Below are 15,061 nucleotides of genomic sequence, written 5' to 3'. Positions count from 1 at the left end.
ATCACAAAATCATTTTAAAAAAATTGCATACATTGTTTCATTTGGTAATTACTTTCCCTGCAAATTCAAGGGAAAATGTTCCATAGTGGCAAAATTTTGCAAAGTAAGCACATTTGCATCCTATCACTATTGTACATCTGGGAAAAAGTGAACACTTGTTTTACAACTCAAATGTTCTTGAACTATTAAATAGTGTGTGTTTCTTTTTATCCCTCATCCTCTCCATAGTATTGCTTGGCATAATTCAGCTATGTTCCCATAAGTATTAGCAGTGCTGGAGATTGTGTTGCGTAAGGACTGTTTCTGTTTATGATGTTGTCGTAAAGAAGCAAACTTGGCAATGCTTCACAATTTCTAAATATGTATGGATATACATCATAATCTCCTCCTCCCCCTCTCTCTTTCCATTCCCTCCTTTCCCGTCTCTGTCCATTTCCTCCCCCCTCTCTCTGATCTTGAGCCTTGTTCATTGTTATTGCAAATTCATATTTCATTGTAGTTTTCTAATCATAAGCTGATAGTGAAGGGAGGAAACAAAACAGCACATTGTTGTGTACACAATTTTTGTTTAAAATACGTATAATGAGAGAGAATATATATGGGGAAAATTTTTTTTCTGATGGTTTAAATCCCCTGATATTGTAGTTAAAACTGACTGCAAGAAAGAAAAGAAACCGAACATTTTAACAGCAGAGCACAGCCCGACATTTCCTTTTTTTTAGTTAGTTCTAACAGAAAACCTGCACATTGTTCTTTAGAAATGTGTATAGCCTATATTCATTTGAAAGTTTATTAGAATATAATGTCAAATTTTGAAGTAAATGCTGAAGTATGTGTTGAGATCTTTAGTGACAATGTTAAACAGCCACGTTTCTTGGTTTAGTAGTATAGATAATTATTACACAAAATTACTGCCCTCATTGTTCAGCACTTTTTATGTTCCCTATCACCCTTAATAATCATTTCAATAAGAATAGAGCTGTCATAAGTGCTATACTGCAGAAACTAATATTAAATGTTTAACACCCGCAATATAAAGGAATCGTGTGGTTTTGTTAAATGCAATGGGTAACACATCTCCCTCTTACTGACACACACACACACACACACACACACACACACACACACACACACAGGTAGCATATCAACAATGTAGGGAAAGAAAGATTGCTACCTACCATAAAGAACACAAATTAAGTTGCAGACAGGCACAATTAAAATACTTACAGAAGAATGCTTTTGGCCACAGCCTTTGTAAGCAAAAGAAAGGAAAAAAAAAAAAAAAAAAAAAAAAAAAAAAAAAAAAAAAAAACCATTCATATGCACAGGCAAGCACACCTCATGCGCACATGACCGCCATCTCCAGCAGCTCGGGCTAGGCCTAGCTACTGGAGTTGATAGTTATGTCTGCACGAGGTGTGCTTTCTTGTGTGTATAAAGTGTGTGTGTTTCTCTTTTGCTGATGAAGGCTGTGGCCAAAAGCATTCTGTAAGTGTATTATGCATTCAGCTTTGCAAGAAATTCTGTTTTTGTTACATTTTACATTTCCAATCTAAACAAAACTGGTGCTCTGCAACTGTTAGGGACACAATGTTGGATAGTTTCTGCTCCTCCTTGTTGTGGGCATGGCTTGTCTCTCCATCAGCATATTTCTTGCAAATTGTGCCTTAAAGAAGGAAGTGGTCATAAGAACAAACTGACTTAACCACTTCTGCTGTGCTGTTTTGCTAAAATGTTGTACTCTACATTAGACACAATTAAAAGAGAAGAATGATGGGATTGAGTGGGGGTATGAAGCATAAAAAATAATTTCTGTGCTGAGAAAATGACTCTTAGAACTGATATACTGTCTTATTTCATCATAGGTGCCCAGGTCAGCCTAACATTCAGTTGAGAAACAGAAGTAGTCTTCTTTCTAGCAGACTAAACAGTTCAGTTGCAGCCTTTGGACCTCATTATCATCAAAGTCTGAAAGGTGAATAGCACTTATGCATTGTTTGGAAAACAGCACAATTATTGTTCCCTACAAAGAGTAAATAAGTAAATGAATGTCTTTTATGCTGTGAATTACAATAAATAATATGGAAAGATGTGTCCAGCGTCGTCAAAAATAAATTCAAGAAAGGTGTACAATGTAATGATGCTATAGTCAGTTACTAGGACCTGGGAACACACAGCTGAAAAGTGGTTCTGAACGTTTTTAATAACTGAAGGCAAGCCATCACACACATACATTGCGGTGCTTGAGAAGTGGATAGGAACATAAAACACTGAAATTACTATTTAGTGGGTTATTAAAATTTTCTCTCTTCCCCCCCCCCCCTCTCCCCCTTCCCCAGCTCCCACCCGAACTCCCTCCTGACTCCCCTCCCCCTGTATATACACATACGGAATGACCAAAACTTCTCAAATGTTCATAGAGACATAGGCTTTATTTCAAATAGTTCCCAAAGTGAATATTTGTAACCATTATGGAATGGTTTTATATTGTTAGTTTTTGGAGTTACTAATATATATTTGACAGTTCAAAGTAAATTTTAAAAAAGTCCATCAACTTTAGTTTATTGTCATACTCTCTGGCAAATGGAAAATGTCATATTTCTTCCCTTAGTGTAGCTTCCATTTCTAAATGAAGCCAACAGTGTTCATTAGGCGACCTAGTAGTTAGTTTCATATCCACCTATCCTCTGTACATTTGTGCAAATCCCAAAACGAGGCTCTGCTTTGATTGTAGATACCTTGGTGGCCAGATAATTCATAACTTATGTGAACAGGAGATGCAATGCTGGTGCACACATAAAGTAAAATATGAAGGATTTCCATCATGATGGAGGAACATTCTGTGCGGCCAGCAGAGTGTCGTCTAGTTGTTCAACTGATACATTCCCCCTCCCGCCTCCCAAGAAAAGTAATATTATTTCCACTCATGTCTCCACAGTAAATGGACTGTGATCATATTACAGAACACACTACATCATGCACTGATATAGAAACAAACATGATAAAAAAAATTTTCACTGTACTGTGTGGGTTTTCCTGTGGGCCCTGGTCATTATTGTATGTGCTACTGATTCCATCCCAAATAGATGTGCTTTCATCAGTAGATTATATTAAACCAAGTATATCAGAATTGGTATTTAACTAGTGACAAAATTTAAATTGCTGATGACTGTCTCACATGTGTAGGTTTGAGGTTTCTACATGCAATCTCATCACATGTGTTTATTCAACATGGACTTGCAAAAAATCACCACACCTTAACTCGCAGGGTTAAATTATGTTAATAATGTGCTACTGTTCTCACACTTTCTGTTGAATGTTTCATCTGAGCAAAAATGTAAACTGAGCAGCCAAAATCATTCACAGTGCATGTTAAAAACTCTGGAAAAAATGTGGCAACCCAGAATTTGACATGTGTGACAGTGTCAATTATTTTTAAGCAGCAGTATTATTGCCATCACAGGAGTGGTAAATTTACACTATTTCTGCAATATATTGCAGTAGTGTAAACGTGCCATTTTTAAAGATCATATATACCATGAAACAGATGTGACACTTCAGTCACTAAAGACTTTGTCATTTACAGAATCTCTCTCCATTCCTTCCTCCCTTCCTTCCTTCCTCAACTCTGCTGTATTTAAAATCCTAACAACATGCTTAAAGTTACAATGGAGTGTGAATACAAAAGTGCAGTTGCATGGCAACAATAAGATATTGAGAGCGCAGGTTTTGATGATGATGATGATGATGATGATGATGTAAGAGGAGACAGGAACTATATATAAACCTTGCATATGCAGCAGTCAGACCATGTACATGAAACTCATTCTGTCCCAGAAAACATTTGGAATAAGATCTGTGACAATGTGAATTTTACTTCAAATGACTGTTCATCGTTAACTGGTATATTGTTTTCAATCTGTGTAGTGTATGATAATGAGATACAGATCAGTATGTTGAGTAACGAAGAGACAGCAGTTTTCAGTGATAGTATTAATCTTTGACATTTGTCATTATACAGTCGTAATGTAATCTGTCTATCACTTTGTTCACATTTTCATCTACTTCTACATCTACATGATTACTCTGCAATTCACAATTAAGTGCCTGACAGGGGGTTCATTGAACCATCTCCAAGCTATTTCTCTACCGTTCCACTCTCGAATGGCATGCAGGAAAATTAGCACGTAAATCTTTGTGTGGGCTCAGATTTCTCTTATTTTATCATCATCATGATTTCTCCTTATGCATATTTTTGCAATCGGAGGGAAAAGGGTTGGTGATCAAAATTTAATGAGAAGATCCTGGGAAAAAAAGACAACTTAGTTTCAATGGTTGCCACCCCGATTCATGTACCATGTCCATGGCATTCTTCCCTATTTCACGATAATATGAATGAGGTAGCCTTCTTTGAACATCGTAGACATCCTCTGTCAGTCCCGTCTGTTGCGGATTCCACACCGCACAGCAATATTTCAGAATGGGGTGGACGCTTGTGGTGTAAGCAGTCTCTTTAGTGGACCAGCTGAATTTTCTAGGAGTTCTACCAATAAGTTGCAATATCTGGTTTACTTTCTCCACAATATTATCTATGTGAATGTTCCAATTTAGTTATTCATATGATATATTGTGTAAGTGGAATTTGGTGGATTTCTTTTAGTACTCATGTGGATGACTTCCCACTTTCCATTATTTAGAGACAATTTCCATTTTCATACTATACAGATATTATGTCTAAATCATTTTGCAATTTTTTTTGATCATCTGGTGACTTCACAAGATAGAAAATGACAGCATCATATGCAAACAATCTAAGACAGCTGCTCAAATTGTCTCCTGTGATGTTTATGCAGATCCGGAGCAGCAGAAAGCCTATAATGCTTCCTTTGAGAATGCCAGGTATTACTTCTGTTTTACTTGATAAGTTTCCGTCAGTTACTACAAACTGTGAGCTTTTTGGCAGGAAATCGAGAATCATGTCACGCAACTGAGATGATACTCCACAGGCACTTAGAAGTCGCTTGTGAGGAATGGTATCAATAGCCTTTTGGAGCTCTAAAAATATGGAAACAATTTGACAGTTCCTGTTGATACCACTGATTACTTTGTGAGAATAAAGAGCAGCTTCTGTTTCACAAGAATGATATTATCTGAATCTCTGATGAGTATTTGTCAATAAACCATTTTCTTAGAGGTAATTTGTAAGGTTCAAACACGATATATTTTCCAAAACCCTACTGTAAATCAGCATTAGTGATAAGAATTTGTAATTCAGTGGATTTCTCCAATTTCGTTTCTTGGGTATTGGTGTGACTTGTGCAACTTTCCAGTCTTCAGGTATGGGTCTTTTGACGAGTGAGGGGCTGTGCGTGATTGCTAAGTATGGAGCTATCATAACAGCACACTCTGAAAGGAACCTGACTTCTATAGAATCTGGACTGGAGGTCTTGCTTTTGTTGAGTGATTTAAGCTGCTTTGCTACATCTAAGATGTCTACTTCTAAGTTACTCATGTTGGCACTTGTTCCAAATTTGAATTCTGGAATATTTACTTAGTCTTCTTTGGTGAAGGAGTTGCGGAAAACTGTCTTTAGTAATTCTGCGTTAGTGGCACTGTCATCATTATCATGCAGTGAAGGCATTGGTTTCGTCTTGCCAATGGTGTACTTAATGTACAACATGAATCTCCTTGGGTTTTGTGCCAGATTTCAAGACATCTCACATTGCAGTTCATGCTAAATTTGGAGCTTCTGTAAAACTTAGACAGTCTTGGGATTTTGCATTCTCTTAAATTTGTCATGCTATTTTTATTGCTTCTGCAACTGTGTTCTGCCTTGTTCTGTGACCATGGAGAATTAGTACCATCACTTATTAATTTATTTGGTATATCTACCTCAATTGCTGTTGATACCATTTCTTTAAATTCAAACCCCATCTGGTCTAAAATTACTCAGTCAGATTGGAAGGAGAGGAGGAGACTGCCTCTTAGGAAGGTGTCAAGCAAATTTTTATGTGCTTTTTTTTAAATACATGACTGTATTTTTATTTTTGGTAGATTTGGATGTTGCAGTATCCAGTCCTGCTACAACAGCCTTGTGGTCACTAATCCCTGTATCCGTCATCATGCTCGCTATATGCTCAAGATTATTTGTTGGTAATAAGTCAAAATTGTTTTCGCAACCATTTACGCTTCAAGTAGTCTCCTGATCTAAGTGTTCAAAATAATTTTCTGAGAAAGCATTCACTACAATTTAGGATGACATTTTATGCCTATCGCCAGCTTTAAATGTGTATTTTTGCCAACATATTGAAGGTAATTGAATTGGTCACCAACTATAATTGTGTGAGTGGGGTACCTATTTGAAATAACTCGAGTTTTCTTTGAACTGCTTGGCAGCTGTATCATAGTTAGGGAGCTAATTATTAATGTATTCCAATTGGAAAGTATAACCTATGCCCATACTAACTCACAGAAACTATCTGCTTCAGTTCCATTACAAGGTAAACTACTTCTGACAACAATAAATGTTCCACCACCAACTGTATTTAATCTGTCCTTTCTGAACACTGTTAGGTAATTTGTAAAAATTTCAGCTGAACTTATTTTTCGCTAGCCAACTTTCTGTGTGTATAAGAATTCTATCTTTATTGTTTTCTGTTGGCATGTGGAGCTCTGGTTCTTCTCCAACACAGCTACAATATTTTACAACTACAATACTGACTGTTGCTAAGTGTACCTTCGTGTGCCCTGCACGCTTTTATACTGATGCCCTTTCTGTATTTCTTGGGACCCTATAACCTAAAAAAAACAACCAATTTGCCTCCTCCACAGCCTCCACTACCTGTGTAGCTACATCCTTTGTGTAGTGGACCTGGGACCTATTAAGCAGAACCCAGAAACCAGTCACCCAATGGCTGAATTCGTGGAATCTACACCCAACAGTCACACAACCACCAGAGCCTCTGATTCAGGACCCTCCACTCGGCTCTATACGAAAGGACCACAGTTAGTACTGTTGATGATGCTACAGATGGTGAGCCCCTTCTTCTTGGGAGAAAGACTGGCCGGTTTTATCACATCAACTAGCTAGCAGAATCTCTTCTGATACAAAGCAACATGCATCATTGGTACCAACATGAGCCACTACCTGCAGATGGCTGCACCATGCTCTTCACAGTGTCTGGAAGCATCCTATCCATATCTGGAAAGACTCCTCCTGGTTTGCACACAGAGTGAACACTGGATTCCTTCTCCTCCTTGGGAGCCATATCCCTAAGAGGCCCCATTAATGCACCTAACATTGGAACTCCCAACTACCAGTAAATCTGTTGTGCGTGAGTGTCAAGGCCTTGTGGGCCAAGAGGCTTTTCCTAGAACAGAGTGAGCAACCAATGCATCTCAAAGACATCATCAGCAACAGATAGCACCCAAAACCTGTTCATCCGAAGAACTGGGGAGGCCCTCCGATCAGCCACTCGGAAAGTCTGTCGGTGCCTACCTCATCTTGGAATGAACTCCCGCTTGACCATACATGAGGGGTCAACCTCTGTAGGCAGTAGCCAAGGTGGCCACTGTAGTGGACTGACCGGGCGACACATGGGATGTGCTGAATGCCCCTCGAATCTTCACATCTGACCCTCCACAGTGATGCCCAGTGGCAGCAGCTTCGAGCTGTGTGACTGAAGCCAACACCTCCTGGAGCTGTGAGTGAAGGGTCACCAACTCAGTTCACATCCAGACACAGCTGTCACAGTTATTATTAATACTAAAAGCAGCAGAAACAAACATGCGCAAAATTAATGAGTGATGTGCTGCTGCAGTAACAAAAGCGTGAGGCCTCTAGCTACTGCAATGGCTGTTCAAACACACAACAAATGCCTGGCACAATGCAAACAGTAATACTATGTACTGCACAGTAAATAAAATCCAAAACTGTGCCTGATAAATAAACAGATAAACATGACATTAATGACTTTAAGCTAAAGAGCACAGAGGAATTTTAAAAATAAGTTGCTTCTTATGAGAAGCTAGTCAAACACCGCAGAAGAAAACAGTGTCCTCTAATGTGGCTGCTGCAGTAACAAAAGTTAGCACTTGACTTAGGCCTGTAGCTGCCATCCATATTAGTTGGGGCATTTATGTGTAAGGCCATGGCTTGGTATTCTCCAGCTTGAGAACTGCATCCTTTCTGGAAACAAACGTGAGAGGTGTGCTGCAGATATGGTAATACCTTCGCTGCACAATATGGTGATGTTAAAGTGCTTAGAGACATGCTGCTTCCATTGTTCTACATTTCTGATTTGTAAAAGACCCAAAGGATGCCCTTATGAATGTGTGTATACTGTGTTTTCTTTGCATAACAGCTTCTCCAGTCATGTTTTGATAAACACAGACATCATCACGAGAGACACAGTCAAATACTAACTTGAAATTTTTATCTATATTTGTAACTTTCCAGTAAATTATATACTTGGAGAGTAGAAAGAGTAAAACTGGACTAAATTAATTTTGAATTCCTGCTGTTTTGATGTGAAATATGAATCACAGAGGGTTAACAATTACTCAATATAATTGGGAGGAGCTGGACTGAAATTCTAACTTTCACTTATGTAGGTTTCCTGTAAATTTTCAAAATCGCTGTGTGGCTAATTACATCCCCTCCTGCAAGCCTGTTGTTCATAATTGATCACCTGTTTGCTGACAGAAACCTCGTCCACCACTCGAGCAAAAGACAAACCACTTCCTTCTATTAATTGAGTGATTATACTAAATTAATAAAATGATTATTATTATGTGATTTCTGTTTATCCAGATTTTAGTGCCTTGTCACAAAGGGTGTTGCAAATTCTTGTTCTTACACATATCTTTTCTTCACAGGGCGCTACAACCTCCTGGGTGGAAAAGAGAGTGGCACTGTGGTGTCCGTGTAATTAAGAGCAATCGTTTAGTAGGTTTTATAAGTGCAATTCCTGCTATGCTGAGGCTATATAATGAGTAAGTTGTATTAACATATTCTAAAAATTATTATTAACGTATTAGTCAAAATGAACATTTTTGAAACTTACTGGCAGATTAAAACTGTGTGCCAGACCGAGATTTGAACTCGGGACCTTTGCCTTTCGCAGGCAAGTGCTGTACCAACCGAGCTACCCAAGCACGACTCACGACCTGCCCTAGCACGACTCACGACCTGTCCTGACATCTTCAGTTCTACCAATACCTCGTCTCCTACCTTCCAAACTTCAAAGAAGCTCTTCTCCGAACCAGAAGAGCTTCTGGTAAGTTTAGAAGGTAGGAGATGAGGTACTGGCAGAATTGAAGCTGCGAGGGCGGGTTGTGAGCTGTGCTTGGGTTGCTCAGTTGGTAGAGCACTTGCCCGCAAAAGGCAAAGATCCTGAGTTCGGGTCTCTGTCCAGCACAGAGTTTTAATCTGCCAGAAGGTTTCATATCAGTGCACACTCTGCTGCAGAGCGAAAATCTCATTCGGGATGAAAATTTTTTGTTAAGTCAGCTTCACAGAGTTGGGGAAAAAAACTCGTGCTCATGATTGTGATGTTTAGGAATAATGATAGGATGTTCATAAGTGAATGGTGTGTAATTTTGCTGAGTTGGATGTGTACAGTGTTACTACATTAGCCAGATCACTGTTGTATAATAAACTTCGTTTTTCTTACGTAGTGAATTTCCATGTTTCAATGCTTTTTATTATTATTATTATTATTATTATTATTATTATTATTATTTAATTACAGTGGTTTTCTGGTGTAACCTGAATATGAAACTCAATAGGACCCAATTACTTGTTGCCCAAATTAAGACCTTGGTGAATGTTGACATTTTTCATATTATGTGGTCAACTGGCAGCAAAAAATGCAGTTGGATTTTTGTATTGTAATTGAACTACTTCTGAATTGTTTCATTTGTTGGTGCAAGTCTAGTGAAATTTCCACTCGTTTGCATTCTTTATGTTATAGAATGTACCATTTATGCATAATAAGAAAACATGCAATGAGAAAAATACTAGTCCTTGAGATTTTCCTTTAGAGTACCTATGTAATTCGTCTCATATCAAACAATGACTGTTAAATTTTTAACTCAAAATATCAGTTATAGTATCTAATTATACTGATATTAAATGAAAAGTAACTAGACATAGCTAGAGGAATCTGCCTCAAGTATTTGAAAATACTTGGCACATCTGACTTCGCCATGTGGAAAATGTAGTAAAATTGTTGTCATAAACATCCAGATATAACTGCAATCACATTTTAATGGTATGGGTTTTAATGCTGTGCAGTCTGACCAAAGAGTCTGCTACAGTTGATGTATCTGTTGTCAGTACCTGAGAAATTACTTCTAATTTTGGGTGGTGCCATTACCATAGTGGCAAGAAGTGGTGTGCCCCTTTCCAACTATAATTCAGTTAAAAGTAACACCACAGTACTGCTAAGCCTGCCAAATTTATTGACACTTACTCGGCAATAAAAGCATTCATGTTATGGAATGGAACTTTTCACGCTTCTGTTTTGTGTGAGGTGTTTCCTTTACCCATTGGAAAAGTAAAATGGTGTATGTTCTGTAGTTTCAAATTTATGAATATTTGATAACTGGAGCCAGTCTGTGCATTGTCGTGCCCAGTGGCACTAACAGATGTATCCTGTTTGTCATTAAACTGTTTTTTACAAATTGGAATATTTTTGTGTAGTTAACACAGAAATGCATTTCATTGAGAAATTTTATAACTAAGTCAATTTACTAAAGTTCATTTTTCTTATCCTATGATTCACTTAGTTTCTGATGGTTTGTTTTTAGACAGCGGAAAATGGTTGAGATAAACTTCCTATGTGTACATAAAAAGCTGAGATCAAAAAGAGTTGCGCCAGTTCTAATTCGTGAAATAACACGTCGTGTGAACCTGTGTGGAATTTTTCAAGCTGTATATACTGCAGGTGTTGTTTTGCCCAAACCTGTTGGAACATGCAGGTAAGCCTTATAACAAGTAGTAATCAAAAACTGTTGTCAGTTGTGAGGTTGATATTAAATAGTGGCAATTGTGAAACTGAATAATTAAGTATAAATGTTGTGAAGTAGATATTCAGTTTGCACCACTTACAACTTTTTTTTTTTTCCAAAATTTAAAAGAACTGTAAATTGTTCTCTCTTCTTAATAATGTTATCTAGTAAATTAGCATTGTTATTTTCTTCTCCTCCTTCAGTCTGAAGTCTGGTTCGATGCATATCTACATGTCTCCGCAATATCCTTTCTTTCAGGAGTGCTAGTCTTGCAAGGTTCGCAGGAGAGCTTCTGTAAAGTTTGGAAGGTAGGAGACGAGGTACTGGCGGAAGTAAAGCTGTGAGGACAGGGCATGAGTCATGCTTGGGTAGCTCAGTTGGTAGAGCACTTGCCCATGAAAGGCAAAGGTCCCGAGTTCGAGTCTCGGTCCAGCACGCAGTTTTAATCTGCCAGGAAGTTTCAGATCTACATGTTACTCTATCCTGTGCAAGTCTCGTCATCTTCACTATATTCCCCCCTCCCTCACTAATACCACCACATACCCTCTCACTAATACCACCTCTCCCTCCTCCCTCACACAGGATGTCAAACCAGATGACTGGGAGCAGGAGAGGCACCACAGGACATTTCAATTTCTACTGTCCTGATTATAGTTTGATGGCATCCAGTACAAAATATACACGTTTAAATTCCACAGAGCGAAATACAGTGACTTGCAATAGAAGAATGCTTGTGAAGAGGGGTGGCACTGCACTCTGGCACACTTAGAACCAAATAACGTGTCTTACATTTCCTCAAACATATATGTTTTATGTATCAGACTCTTCAGAAAGATGTGCGTTATAAAATGAACATATTTTTGAAAATTCTATTTTTTTAAAGTTTTGGCGACATATCTCAAATGCTGGAGAGGGAGGAGGGGGGGGGGGGGGCACTGTCTTAGTATTGCCCTGGTTCGGAAATATCGTAGATCCAGGGCTGATGCGCAGAGCAGTCTGAGTTATAGTGGGGAAGTGTGTCGTCTCCACGTGACCAGTGTTTACATTTAGTGATTTTGCGGTTTCCTCTTTATTTACTGCAAAACGGATTTCTGTGGCCGGGAGCTATCAAGTGAATTAAAATACATTCACATAATTACGGAAAGCTAATAGATGTTATTAGTTTCAGATTTTATTTTATTTCCACTTTTCTGACCGTCGTGCATTAATTGCCTTGTAGAACAATGAAGTTATTTTTGTCGGTTTACCAAACAAATTTGGCTTTTATTAACCTTCTACTCTGAGGCAGTCAATGTGTTTGAAACGAAGTGTTTAGTTCAATACTATTGGCTAATTTCAACTGCTCGCTGCATTTCAAGCACACTCTTTCATCTTCTAGCACGTATGGCATTGTGCCGTAATAAAGAATCAAAAATGAGTTAATACAGTACTGATACTCAAAGAAAATTTACATCCTGAAACGCACACTGAAAAGCTTAATATCAGCTCGAGTGCTACTTCATTGGGAATCTGGATATATGAATGTGCTCTTTAAGTATGCACTTTAAATGTGCCATTTTAGTATGGTTCACAAAATTTTGATGCTCTTGGAGTATCCACTGATGTCTATTTGCTCTTATGACATAATGTAAGATCTTTTAATGGTTTACACGTATGAACATACAGGCGTCCTGCGTCTTAGTAGCTGCCAAAGCGCGGTGGTGCCTGTTATCTGGTGCTCTCTGACAACTAGTGAAACGAACCTATTTCTAACATGTCGTGGGAAAATATTGCGAATGGTGGTTTGAAAAGTGTTACTGTGAAAGTAAATTTCCTTTTACGCAAGTTGAACTATGTACGAGAATGTACGATGAATTTCTTAAAGCTCGCTCTCCTCTGCTGTAGCTAATTTATCTGTGGGAAACTTTGAGCACAAGTCACTGGACTTTTACTGGCACATTTGTGTGATATATCTTAAAGTGTAACACACGCAAAAAAGATCAATGTTATACGTGAAGGCTATGCTTTTTTTTGTAGCAACGCTATGTATATTAATTTAAAACATTAACTTTCCCTGTTTGTGTATCCGTGCTACTTCACAGTGATGTTGCTATTAGCTGACTACATCACGTGTACTGGGGTCTGAATATCCACTGTCATCGGCTGGTGAGATCGCATGACATGAGCAATGACTGGCTTACAAAAGTGCATTTCAATCTCGATTACAATGGTTCGGAATGGAACATGCAGTGTTTGATGGAATTTGAGTTTATACTTTCGTAATAAGAAAATATGCAGCATACATGTTGCTGCACATAAAAAATCTTTCCAAAAGGGGTTTTCTTCCCTGAGTTTTGTTTTATAAAGTGCCGGGAAATTCTATGCCCACATATAAAAACATAACCATTCAAAAGGATTGCTAAGTTTTACAGTTCTGAGGGAAAATGACACGAAAAAAATGTGTTTTCATCCGGGGGAAATTGTATTCTTAATCGGGAAATCCGGGAATTTTTTTTCCTTGTCCGCGTATACACCCTGATAGAGCTCCCCCCCCCCCCCCTCCCACCCCCGCCTCCACACACACACACACACACACACACACACACACACACACACACACACACACACACACACACACACACAGAATTAATTAATTTCAGGCATAGCCATAACAATTTTCAAATCATAATTTTGGCTTAAAGAATTTGACTACCTTAAGGTGTAAGTGGTTGCAGGTGACAAATTGTGAAACAAAAACAGTCACTGTAGGAACATAATACATCAGGAAAACCACACCATGTGGTAAAAAGGTATGAATTCATGTTTTATGTGTTTTTTTCAGATATCTGTAATTACGATTTAAAAACTAATATTTACATGTATACAAATAGTGAAAGAACATTCTTTAACAGCTGTAAAATAAAAGCCAACTGAAGATGCTGCTAGTGCAGTGAAACATGTTTGGGTTAAAAAACAAAATTGTGTTTTGCTAAAGGCAGACCGTATCCAAAAACATACATACTGCTGTATATTCTTTATATTTGAAAATGAAGTGTTGTACAGTATTTCATATCAGTGTCATAGCGATGCTGCAAGTAGATTTTGTAAGGTCTGAACTTGTGTGAATGCTTTCATTCTAAATTCAGTATCTGTTTCTACAGTTTTACTGAGTGTTGATAATCTGTTGTTCTTCAGATATTTATTAGAAGATCAGTAAAATAATTTTAATGTTTGTGTTTTTGACTCATCTGTCATTACTATGTAAGCATCCAACAACTTGGGAAAATTTTACTGATGTTAAACTTTTTAATGGAATGACAGAAGTATTTTGTTCTTCAGTACATAATAAAATGCATTTACTTCACATGAATGTTTACTACTACTACTACTACTACTACTACTACTACTACTACTACTACTTTAGTTGCAATTCTGTGCTGGTGACTTGTTTATTCAGCTCTTTCTTCTTCTTCTTCTTCTTCTTCTTCTTCAATTCATAATGAACTGGCTAGCCAAACACCAGAAAAGATACATATCCAGCATTATACAAGGGGTGCTCAATAAGTAATGAAACACATTTTTTCTCAGCAAATTTCAGCTTCTTTTGGCAGAAAACCAGTGCATCACAGATGTTAATAGGCACTCACAGGATGTCTTCAGGAGCCAGTAGTGAACAAAAGCACAGTGAGTCGTTGGGTGAGGCATCTGTCGTCATTGCAACAAGGTGGGACAATCCTGTCCGATCTCCTGCATCCCGACCCACAGTACACAGCTGTAACTCCTGCATTGTTGGAATGTGTGGACACACTCATTCAAGGTGATCAACAGATCACAATCAAACGACTTACTGCTCAACAGAACATGTCTGTTGGTAGAGCTGTTACACTCGTCCACTAGTTGTGGTTCTTGAAGATGTGTGCCTGCTGGGTTCCTCGCCGCCTAACAGAAGACCGTAAAGAGCAATGAAAGACCATCTGTGCAGAACTGCTTTCATGTTACAAAGCTGATCATGACAATTTTTTCTTGAACATTGCCAGAGGTGATGGAATGTGGATTCACCACTTCAAAC

General features: G+C 38.2%; 1 protein-coding gene and 1 non-coding gene across 2 annotated transcripts in view; both read left to right on the top strand.

Annotated features, from left to right (window-relative positions):
• The window catches only part of LOC126184870 (glycylpeptide N-tetradecanoyltransferase 2), an 88,539-nt gene that overhangs the window by 39,260 nt on the left and 34,218 nt on the right, over positions 1-15,061 (top strand). Inside the window, exons 6-7 of the mRNA XM_049927488.1 lie at positions 8,878-8,994; positions 10,813-10,983. Coding sequence (XP_049783445.1) covers positions 8,878-8,994; positions 10,813-10,983 — 288 coding nt within the window. The remainder of the gene's footprint in view (positions 1-8,877; positions 8,995-10,812; positions 10,984-15,061) is intronic.
• Positions 11,376-11,452, top strand: Trnas-uga (transfer RNA serine (anticodon UGA)). The gene has a single exon. It is a non-coding gene; the product is annotated as a tRNA-Ser (tRNA).

This window comes from Schistocerca cancellata, chromosome 4 (assembly GCF_023864275.1).
Source record: "Schistocerca cancellata isolate TAMUIC-IGC-003103 chromosome 4, iqSchCanc2.1, whole genome shotgun sequence".
In the NCBI taxonomy this organism is placed as follows: Eukaryota; Metazoa; Arthropoda; class Insecta; order Orthoptera; family Acrididae; genus Schistocerca; species Schistocerca cancellata.
This window is presented reverse-complemented; position numbering and strand designations above follow the sequence as displayed.